General features: G+C 42.6%; 1 protein-coding gene across 3 annotated transcripts; it reads left to right on the forward strand.

The window, feature by feature from the left end:
- Window positions 1-632: 632 nt before the first annotated feature.
- pcdh18b (protocadherin 18b) lies at window positions 633-11,157 on the forward strand. Of its 3 annotated transcripts, XM_044127223.1 has the most exons (5): window positions 633-770; window positions 874-3,493; window positions 3,904-3,992; window positions 4,299-4,468; window positions 9,657-11,157. In XM_044127223.1, exons 2-5 carry the CDS (start codon window positions 989-991, stop codon window positions 10,610-10,612), a joined length of 3,720 nt encoding a protein of 1,239 aa, XP_043983158.1. In that variant the 5' UTR covers window positions 633-770; window positions 874-988; the 3' UTR covers window positions 10,613-11,157. The 3 variants fall into 3 exon arrangements, with proteins under 3 accessions (XP_043983158.1, XP_043983160.1, XP_043983159.1); XM_044127225.1 differs by having other exon boundaries at window positions 633-3,493; window positions 4,299-4,414; XM_044127224.1 differs by having other exon boundaries at window positions 633-3,493; window positions 3,937-3,992.
- The last annotated feature ends 344 nt before the right edge of the window (window positions 11,158-11,501 follow it).

Consider the following 11,501-nt stretch of genomic DNA (forward strand, 5'->3'; position numbering starts at 1 on the left):
TGGATGGACATATGTGTATGGAAAGGTATCTCGTGCGTAACTGCGCACCATGAGCTCGCTTTAAGCAAGGACTTCCGATGAGCAAAATCCTGAAAGTTGCATGGAAACCAAAGAGATGAGATAATGCTGAGAGCCTCAATGATTATTCCAACTTTTAAATGCGAAATGATTGGCACCTTTCTCTTGTCTTCCTTGTGAGCGCAGCAAGTCGGCAGTTTAGGCACATGGAGAAGAATCCGAGTTGGCACACGTTCTGAACAATGAAAGTCTGTCAGGGTCAGTGACGGCTGTGTTAAAAGTAGCAGAGCCCGGAATAAATTCTTTTCTGCTTCATTGTTGTGGCACACTTTTAATTCAGGGGTGTCTTCTGTGTCATTGGGAGGGTGGAAAAGAGAGGTGGACGGGGCTCCCATGAATAATCCCTCCTGTGCTGCCTTAAGGAGGACATTCTAGCGAATTAGGGAAGGAGGGGTGCTGTGTTTGGAAAAAGAAAAGGGGGGAAGGCAGATGGGTGCGGGGCGGGTGCAGAGAGAGAGAAAGGATCCGAGGAGCGGCGACCGGGCAGACTTCACCCTCCTCCCTCACCCCTCCACTTCTCTCTCTCTCTCTCTTCCTCTCTGTGTCTCTCTCTCACGGTCACACACAGACTGGGAGAAAGCTGCGCCTTTCTTTGCTCAGACACGCACTCTCACTCATCCATCAGCGCGCACAGAGGAGCCGGATGGACATCTGTAGACGCAGACAAGAGTTCACTCTTCAAAGAGACTTCAGTGATCCGGCGCTCTAAAATAATCTACTCTAATTTATCTATTTATATTTATCCCCTTAAATGTGTTGGAGTTTAATTTAGTTTTTTTTCTCGCCATTGCGCAGCAACAGAGGATTTAAGATGCCAGACATCTGAGGTGACATCGGTTTTTTTACCCCCTTCCCTTCCCCTGATTCCCCCGTCTTTGTGGAAGTATTCACAACAGTGTGACTACGGAAAATGGGGCCAAAAATGATTCAAGCCAAAGGAAATGTCCACTCCACGGTTCCACTGGTGCTGCTGCTGCTTGTGGTGGCTCTTCTCCAAGGCTCCGCCGGTAAGACTCTTAAATACAAAGTTTACGAGGAGCAGAGAGTGGGGACAGTTATTGCACGGCTAAAGGAAGATGTTGCCGGGGTTTTGTCCAAACTCCCGAATTCCCTGAGCTTTCGGTTCCGCGCAATGCAGCGGGGCAGCACGCAATTACTGTCCGTCCGGGAGGAGGACGGGGAGATCAGCATTGGCACCAAAATCGATCGTGAGAAGCTCTGCGAAAAAAACTTAAACTGCTCGATCGAATTCGACGTGGTCACGCTGCCCACGGAGTACCTGCAGCTATTTCACGTGGAGGTGGAGGTGCTGGACATTAACGACAATTCCCCGCACTTCTCCCGCGCCATAGTCCCCATCGAGATTTCAGAGAGCGCATCAGTTGGGACGCGCATCCCGCTGGACGGCGCAGTGGACGCAGACGTCGGAGAGAACTCCCTGCACACCTACTCTCTGACGCCCAACAACTTCTTCAAAATAGACGTGAGGACCAGGACTGACGGCGCCAAGTACGCAGAACTGGTGGTGATGAGGGAACTGGACCGTGAGGTGGAGTCCAGCTACCAGCTGCAGCTCACTGCTTCAGATAATGGCGTGCCCCCCAAATCAGGATCCACTTTACTCAAGATAAGCATCTCAGATTCCAACGACAACAGTCCAGCGTTTGATGAGCAAGCTTATGTCATCAATTTGCTGGAAAACGCTCCTCTTGGGACTCTGATCATTGACTTGAACGCCACAGATCCAGATGAGGGTACAAATGGGAAAATAGTTTACTCTTTCAGCAGCCACGTTTCACCAAAGATTTTGGAAACATTTAAAATAAATCCAGAAAATGGCCATATCACTCTCATCAAGAAAGTGGACTATGAAACCACTGCTTCCTATGAGCTGGATGTCCAAGCCCAGGACTTGGGCCCTAATTCGATCCCTGGACTTTGCAAAATTGTGGTGAAAGTAGTTGATGTGAATGACAACAAACCAGAGATAAGCATCAATCTGATGACTCCAGGTAAAGAGGAGGTGGCCTACATTTCAGAGGGGGCCCCTGTGGACACATTCATAGCTCTGGTGCGTGTTGATGACATGGATGCTGGCCTGAATGGGGAAGTGGTGTGCAGGCTGCATGGTCATGGACACTTCAGGCTCCAGAAGACCCATGAGAAGAACTACATGATCTTAACCAATGTGTCGTTGGACAGGGAAAAGAGGTCAGAATACAGCTTGACTGTCATGGCTGAAGACAAGGGCTCCCCCAGCCTTTCTACCATCAAACATTTCACTGTTCAGGTGCTGGATGAAAATGATAACCCCCCACATTTTGAGAAAAGTCGCTATGAGGTTTTTAAATCTGAAAATAACTCTCCTGGAGCCTATTTAATGACTGTGGTGGCCTCAGATCCAGATCTGGGCACCAACGGTCAGGTCACATACACCATTATAGATGCTGTGATCCAAGCGAGCCCCATTTCTACTTACGTCACCATTGATCCTTCTAATGGGGCCATCTACGCCTTACGCAGCTTTGATCATGAGGACGTCAGCCGTGTTGCCTTCACTGTCCAAGCTCGTGATGGTGGGAACCCTGCACTGTCAGCCAACACCACTGTCCTCCTCACCGTTCTGGATGAAAATGACAACCCACCCATCATCCACTCGCCTTCTCTCCGGAACCACACAGCTGAGCTTCCAGTGTGGAAGTACGCATCACCTGGTCAGCTGATCAGTACTCTGAAAATCACAGACCGGGACTCTGGTGCTAATGGAGAGATGAGCTGTTCCATTGTTGGGGGTAATGAAGACGGGTTGTTTGTGATGGATGCCCGGCGGTGTGAACTCAGAACCAATGCCAGCCTGGAGCAGGCCCCACGGGATGTGATGGAGATTAGGATTGAGGTACAGGACAGAGGAACCAGTCGACTAACCACAGGAGCCCTCTTCAGGCTCTCCCTGCAGGAGAACATGGACATCCTCCCTCCTCTTTATCCCACCGGATCCAGTCAGGCCTCGCTGGATCTCTCTCTCATTGTCATAATTTCTCTCGGTGCTGTTTGTGCTCTGCTGCTCGTCGTGATGGTGATGTTTGCAACTGCCCGCTGCAGCCGTGAGAAAAAAGACCCCAGACACAACTATAATTGTCGTGTGGCTGAGAACAGTTACCAGAACCACCCTAAGAAGCCTGCCAGGCAGATCCACAAAGCAGACATTACCTTGGTGCCAACTGTCAATGGAACCTTACCCGTTCGGTCTCATCCACGATCTCCCTTGCCTTCCCCAACTCCTGAGAGAGGCACTCTGGGGAGCAGGCATAGCCATCATAGTCGGCAGTCTCTCAACAGCCTAGTGACTATCTCCTCCAATCACGTTGCTGAGAACTTTGCCTTGGAGCTAGCCCATGCCACACCTCCTGTTGAGGTAAGACAACTGCTTTTTTATTATTTTGGCTTCATTCTTTACAGATTTAGCTCAAGCAAAAATAACAGAACTTTTTTCTGTTTGTATTCACCATCATAAAACAGAAAGAGAAAATTGATGCAGGATGTGACACACTGACCATTTCTTTGTTTTATATGCAGTCTTTGTTCTGAGTTTTGTTCCTTACTTCCATATTTTGTTACTCACAGTCGTCCCCCTCATATTTTTGTCTATCATCATTTCAGGGTCAAATCACAATGTCATGTCACCTCAGCTTGTTGCCCTTCCCCTCAATGCACTCCCACCACAAACCCAACATTGTCTTGTGGTCTTGCTTGTGGAATCCATTCATTTCCCCCTCTTCATTTTTCTTTTTATTTTTGTCTTTTTTGTTTCTTTTGGGATTGTAGCAAGTCTCACAGCTTCTGTCCATGCTCCATCAGGGCCAGTACCAGCCACGACCAAGTTTCAGAGGCAACAAATACACTAGGAGCTACAGGTAATGTACATTCAACATTATGTTCTGAAAGCCTTTGGTGTCAGACTTGGACAGAAATGGATTACTTTTTGATGTCAATGCTTTCACATACTTCCTTTATTCATAACCAGTAGGGATTTTTTGGCCTGGATCAAAGCTGTATGCTCCACAACTTGAAATTTCCATAATTTTATGCTAAACCCCTTACGCAGAGCACAGTCTGCCTCTGTGAACTTTATGATCCATTAGTGACATGTTTCCTCCCCAATAGTCGTGATAGTGTTACAATCTGTGATTAATGCATCTAATCTTATTGTGACTGTGCAGATATGCTCTCAATGAGATGGATAAGTTCAGTCTGAAGGACAGCGGTCGTGGGGACAGTGAAGCTGGTGACAGTGACTACGAACCAGGAAGAGAGTCGCCCGTCGACAGGCTCCTTGGTGAGGCCTTTACTGAGCTATATTCCCCCGATGGCCAGCACTGTTCGCATGCAGGTACAACCCTGTCCACAACCCGCAACTTCCCTACTGTCTCAACCTCCAACCCTGGGTGCATTCACTCTATCCCAAAACTCAACCCCGCATTTCCTAATGTAAGCTTGAAACTGGAAATTCTCGTGTTTCCCATGACTTATACATATAGTTAGAGGTAGTAACCCCATCTAGAGACTATCAGACAAGTTCAGCAAAAATATTACAAGTTCTACAGCTCTACAATATATTGAATCACATTCGTCCTCATGCTAGTGACAGACTTAGCCAAATGGATCTGTTCTCACATACTTTTCTGACAAAACATGAGCTCAAGGGAGTGATTCTTAAATGTAATCAGTGATGTAATTTCAACATCCAACAATAATATGGCTCTTTCATCTTTTCCTAATATTCTGCAGCTCTAACATCTCCTTCAGTTCTTTAGTATGTCTCATTCTGAGGTTTATTCCTTTCTAGGTTAATTTGTTTTCTTCTGTCTCTAGCTGTGTCAGTCCGTTGTCATTGTGTTGGTACATAATAGGGGTGGGTGATATTGACAAAAAATTATAGGACAATATATCTACTTTTTAATACCTTAATGACAATATCACAGATAATATTCCACACTTTCTGCTTTTATTATCTATTTATTTTACTGTTGGATTTGACCAAACAAATATGTAACTTCAAAACAGCTTTGGTTTGCTTTCTTTTATAAACTGTCACCAGAATAGAAGATTTTCCAAATTAATTTATTTTGTTACTTGTACTTTGTTTCTTTCTAATATGTTCCCTGTTGTATTTATACCACCTCTTTATTAATAGAAAAAGAGATCGTTAAAATTTTTCAACAGCAAATTACGTGTCATCGACATCGCCATTGAAGTAATATCTGTCAGTGTTTAGAGGTTTAGTTTTTAACCTACTTTTACCGTGATAAGCACACCCCTAGTACATGAGTATTTTCCTCATTTCATCTTAAATGAGCCAGCTGTAATCATCACAAAATAATACTTAAAATCACACACTAACTGAAGACCAGGAAAGAAATGCAAATGGAGATCAAAGTGGGGCCTATTCAGCCTCTATAGAAAATGGCCTCTGTAATAGCAGACCTGAGATGTTACATTGCATCATTTGCTCTGATCTAATGCAACAGAGAAGGGAGACAAAACACACAGTCTATTTTGTCTGAAGATGCATTGTCACACAGATCATTTCCAGACTTTAGTGTTTGTTTAACCAGAAGCCAATGCTGTCCCAAAGAGCTATAATCACTGTAATGTTTTGGTACCAAGCTGGAGATGTACAGTGTCAGAAAGGCTTGTGGATCTTTTCTAAACAACTCCAAATAATCAGTATAACTATTTGGCATTTGATAACTCATTTATGCTTTGTTTTTCTATTAAAGCGTCAGTCTTCAACTATATTGTAAAGTGTGTACTGTTAGGATGATGATTCTAACTCAGTGAACTGTAAAGAAGTTAGAGCAAGGTGAAAACCCTCCACTGAAAAAATGTCTCACATTGAGCTGGACTGATTGTTCTGCACAAACTGCTTTTGCTTTGGAAGATGGTGACTGCTGGTGTATGCACATCTATCCTCACTGTCACTAAGTTCTTAAGATATCTTTCCAAATAACTGTAGTGATCCTCCATTACAGCCACCCATTGCTTCTCTGGGCTGTCACACTGCATGGACTTCCCATCCTCTCTACCGCCCAGTTAACAAGTAAGAACTTGGAACACTTGTTGAGTGTCCTGGCTGACTTTGAAATGCTGAGCTCCCAAGCATCACATATATGCCAGGCTGTGCAGACTAGTTGTGAGGGACACAATTGGTCACTTCCTCCAAAATTCCCCTGTCTCTCTCCTGTCTCAGCAGACAATACAGAAGTTACAGAGCAGCTTCTTTTATTACCCCATCCGTTTTCTCCCAGTGCTGGTGCCTCTACCCATCCAGCCAGCTTCCCACACAGCCATCACTCGATACGCCATTTGAGATACATCCCAATTAAAGTCTCTGCAGACGGGCAGAGAGTCTCATCACTAACACCTCCTTCCCCATCTCCCCTCCTTTACAGCTGTGTGGAGGAGCTCAGCTCATTAGTCAATTTCTTTTTTTTTTTTTCTTCCTTCAAGCTTTCACTTTCACCCATTGAATCTGAACCTCTCCTGCTTCCCTGATGAAAAGGAGCCATTTAATTGCCATGTGGCAAATAGTTGCTATGGAGTCAGATCTAAGTAGTGCTCATGATTAGGGCCTGAAGAACATAATTGCAACTCAAAGCTCACCTTTCTCCATATGCAGACTGGGCCCACCTCCTGCCCCCACGTTCACTGCATGGTGGAGGATTCTGAGCAGCATTTAGTTTCCTCTTTACAATTATGTCTGGGTTTGAGGACCTCTGCAGACTGTTAAATATGGCAAACACTGGAGTTCTGGTAGACGTAGGAGATTTTTTCAATGCATTTTTTGGTCTCTATGCAGAATTTAACTGAGTACTGTCTGACTTTCTTCATGGAGTGAGAGGATATTGAAAATGGCTAGTCTGAAGTAGCATGCTTTGGCAGAGTCATCAGTCTTTGCTCACCTTCACTTCTGGTAATGATCAAACTAACAGGTAATTTGCTAAATTTATATATTTTACTGCATTTGCACCACCTGTCCACACCTAAAGATTTATAAAAACTCTTGTTTGTGCTGCATGTGTTTACTGAATCTCCAGAAATGATTGAAAATCACAACATTCTAGGTGTTTTTGTAACTTTTTCCACATCTGTCTCACTTTATGCTGACTCCAGTTTCTAAACATCTCCCCTTCCAAAGAAAATTGGAGCTATAATCACTGTTGCTCAAGGATAGTTCAGTTCAGTGTCTTTAGTAGTTTTTCTTCTAATCTTTGGTAAAATACCGCTGGCTGTGGTTGCCAGAATTTTATAATATAAATACAATAAATTCTGGCAACCACAGCTGCCGATATTTTACCGTAATTTAATTGGGATGAATCTCAAATGGCGTATGGAGTATGGTTTCTTTGTTTGTTTGTTTTTTCTTGACAGTGTGATTAAATACTATGAATATGCTTTAACCCAGAAGACAATTCTACGTCTGACAGTCTCAGTGAAAAAAAAAGAAGAAAAAAACATTAGACTGTAAAAAAAAAAAGAAAAACTCAGGCAGACAGGAAAAGCATTTAAGATCACTTCAAGATTCATTCTGCTTTTCTCAAACTTCACCACACAAAGCCAGACTTCTATGTGACATCAAGGACATACTGTAAAGTTGTAGCAGAATAATTCTGATTCTGATAGAAGATTCTGATTCACATCAGCAGGACTTATTTGGTCAAATTTAAAAAGGGATTCTATTGCCAGTTAATCTTCTTCACAGATCATTTTGCTGGTTTTTGTTTTTACCTGCTCAGATAAATAGAATTGGTAATTGGTAGTAAACAATTACAGTCTTTGCAATTTAGCTGTATCAACTTGAATAAACTTGTCAAATGATTTGCTGACAAATAAATCAGGCCCAGCCAAGCTTTCAGGCAAACTTTGCTTGATGCATTCTTCTTTTTATGTTCACACACAGATCACTAGGGTTAAATCTTTTATTTTCATCCTTTCATCGGCGGGGCACCCAATCAGTCTCTGCCTACGCAATTTTTTTCTTTTTCCTTCCAGTGCACCCAAATGCACTTTTCATCTGCTCTAAGATGTATTATAAATGTTCCTTTCATGTTAATGAGGGGATAATGAAGTCCCTCAATGGCATGACTGAAAAGCAGCGCACTCCTTTAATGAAGGCTTTAAGTTGGCATATTTGATTTGTCTAATTTATTCTTTGGAGATTTTCTATTTGAAGATTTAATATTGAAAAGAGTGACATGAAAGGGAAAAATGCAGGGCTTTTAAAGAGGGAGTTATTTTCAATGTGTAATAGGCATTGATCGGCGTTGCAGAATTGTCTCTCCATGGTAAATACATTTGAAGGTAGCAGGCTGAGCTCCTGCAGAGAGCCTTTCAGACTAATTAGGGCAGATTTCTACCATGTTTAGAGAGTGAGGGGAAAAAACACTTAAGAACTGGCAGGGAAATATCAACAAGATGAAAAAAGACACGGGGCCGACTTTTTTCTGCTTTGATTTTTACATTAGTACTTATAGTTTCTTATTTTACACATGCAAAATATTAATAAAGTGATCAAATATGTTGTTATCAGTTAATTAGTCCCACTAAAATTCCAATTTAATTTTTTTTGTAGCCTTAAAAATCTCTCAATACAGAAATTGTTTTTCCCTGTTTCCTGTGAAGAAACAAAAAAAACTAAATGTTATATTTCATATTTCTGATCATTGGTATTTTGTTATCTTCTTTGTCATTAAGTTTTTAAAATGTATTTAAGGTTTCTGTGATTCATCCTACAATCTAGATCATGAAGGGTAAAGTGTGGCTTTACCCAGTGTGGAGGAGTTCTAAGTGAAGCTGTTCTACTGTCAGACATGATTCTCTGTGTCTTATATTAGATTAAAGAATAATGAAGTCTATTATGAAATAACATCATATGGTTCCTGCTTTTCCCAAAACATTTGAGACTCTGGACTGCATTTTTAGTTACTCTTTTATTTAGTTGAAGAAAAGTTCAACAAAGACATATTTTCTGCTAAGAGGATAATTAAGACGTTCATCTTTACCATGAATTTTAGCATTAATAAATATAAATGACTTTGTAACTTGAAAAATGAATTTAAAGTATTCTTCGGGTTTCTTGAATTCTCAGACATGTACCTGAAACTGAACAGCATAACCAACGTTTTCTAAAAAATATCCAAAATAATCAAAATGTCCCAATAGCTTTACAGTAGAACGCCAGCAGCAGTTAACTATCTGCCACTGACAGTAGACACAAAAATGAAACACATCTTGTTGCCCCGATGATCCCTTCTTTCCTGTTCCATCATCAGCTCAGTGCTGGCTTTCAACAGGCAGCGTGAAAACAAGCTCTACATTAGCATCTATACATTCAACCATGCGGGGTTTTTTTGTTGTTTTTTTTTTGCCTGCTTTTACTTTTTGGCTGTGCAGAAAACCAGTTCTGAATTCTTATGGAATGAACTAGAGTTTAATGTTAATGCATACTTCACCCCAGTATCCACCTGTGCACCAGCTTTCTAGTGTGTACTAATGAAGATTTATCTTTCTTGTTGCAGCTATGAAGCTCTGCACAGAGGAGTGCCGTGTTCTGGGCCATTCCGATCAGTGCTGGATGCCCCCATTGGGCTGCCCTGCCTCTTCCTCTGCCGACTACCGTAGCAATCTCTACATTCCTGGGGAGGAAGCCCATCAAGCCACTGACATCAATCAGGAAAAGGTCCCCCAGCCTTGCACTGACACCTGCACTGCTCGCAATCAGAGCTTTTCCACCTTTGGCAAAGACCTTGGTGGGGAAGATGGTGCAGAAGAGGATGGGCTGGAGGGGGGCTCCAAGTCCACAGACGAAGACCTGTGTGGGACCACCTCACTGCTATCGGAGATGAGCAGCGTGTTCCAGAGGTTGCTACCGCAGGGTTTGGATTCTTATGTCCAGGTCAATGAGAACCAGAAGGGGACTAGCTTGAGCGGTGTTGGCGTTCCCATGACGGGATCTTTAGACCGTCGGAGGGGTCATCTACCTGGAAAACCCAGCCCCTCAGTTCACCAGCAGGGTGTAGCAGCCTGGGCTGCTAATACTCACTTCCAAAATCCAGGAAGTAGCATTGGCCCATCTGGGCAGCACCAGGGTGGCAGCTACCACACCCTCAAGGCCAACACCAAGCTCAGCTGCCAGAGCAGCAACCATAAAGGATCACAGGCGCCTAAAAACAGCCCCCAAAACAGCGGCCACAGCCCCAAACCCACCAGCAGCCCACTCCTGACCGGGCTGGTCAGCCCAACACTGGTGCAGACTTCTTTGGCCCAGCCCCCAGTACAAGCCACGCTCAATGGGCCCTCTTCAAAATGGCTTCCAGCCATGGAGGAGATCCCAGAGAACTATGAGGAGGACGATTTTGACTCGGTGCTCAGCCACCTTCAGGGCAAGCGCAGCGACAGCCGACATGAACTGGTGGACGCCAGCGAGCTGGTGGCTGAGATCAACAAACTCTTACAGGATGTCCGGCAGACGTAAAGGCCCAGCCTCTTATTTATTACTGGATGCTCATTGTGTCCTTTTATGAAGAACAAAACTGTGGGCAACCATAAAAGAAACACAGCTAAGTAACTATTGTAAGAATAAAAAGACTAAAAAGTGAGACCTGCAATTGTCGTTAAAGTTGCATTTCTTCTGAAATGTTTGTGTTTTGTGAATGCTAAATATCCCAAAAAAATTTTGTAAATGCTGTTTGGTACACAATGTACATTATGTGACTGTATTTATCTTTGTATTTTAAAAATACATTTGTATTCTTATATTTATAAAAAAAAAGTGTATATAAATTTAATCAAAAGTCTATTTTTATAATTTAATGCATGTTGAGTCCAGAAACGATGAATCAAAACTTTGACATGCGATTGACATTCTGCATATTTAAAACTCCTTTGTATTGTGATTCTTTTTTATCTGTCAATATTATATGTATACCTGAGTATGATACTGAATTATTGGACACTTGTTGTTGTGATTTATTGTGAAGAGAAGAGGAGGGTAGACAAATAAAACAATACACAAACCTCTGATGGCAATTTTTTTATTGGTGATTGTCAAATGTAAATATTAATTTGTTGGATAGATAGATAGATAGATAGATAGATAGATAGATAGATAGATAGATAGATAGACGGATGGATGGATGGATGGACAGACGGACAGATAGATCTGTAATGACCCTTTGGCAGACAAGATGCTCAGCTTAAAAAAGGGGGGGAAACAACATTGATATTTAGTTGCATCCTCAGACTAATGCTCAGAGATGTGACCAGAATGAAAGAACTGTGCCATTGCTTGTAAAATCAGAAATGTCAATGTTTGCTGGCCGAATGGAAACATGAAATTTCCTCGAAAATCACAAAACAATAAA

The sequence above is a fragment of the Gambusia affinis genome, linkage group LG09 (assembly GCF_019740435.1).
Source record: "Gambusia affinis linkage group LG09, SWU_Gaff_1.0, whole genome shotgun sequence".
NCBI lineage: Eukaryota > Metazoa > Chordata > Actinopteri > Cyprinodontiformes > Poeciliidae > Gambusia > Gambusia affinis.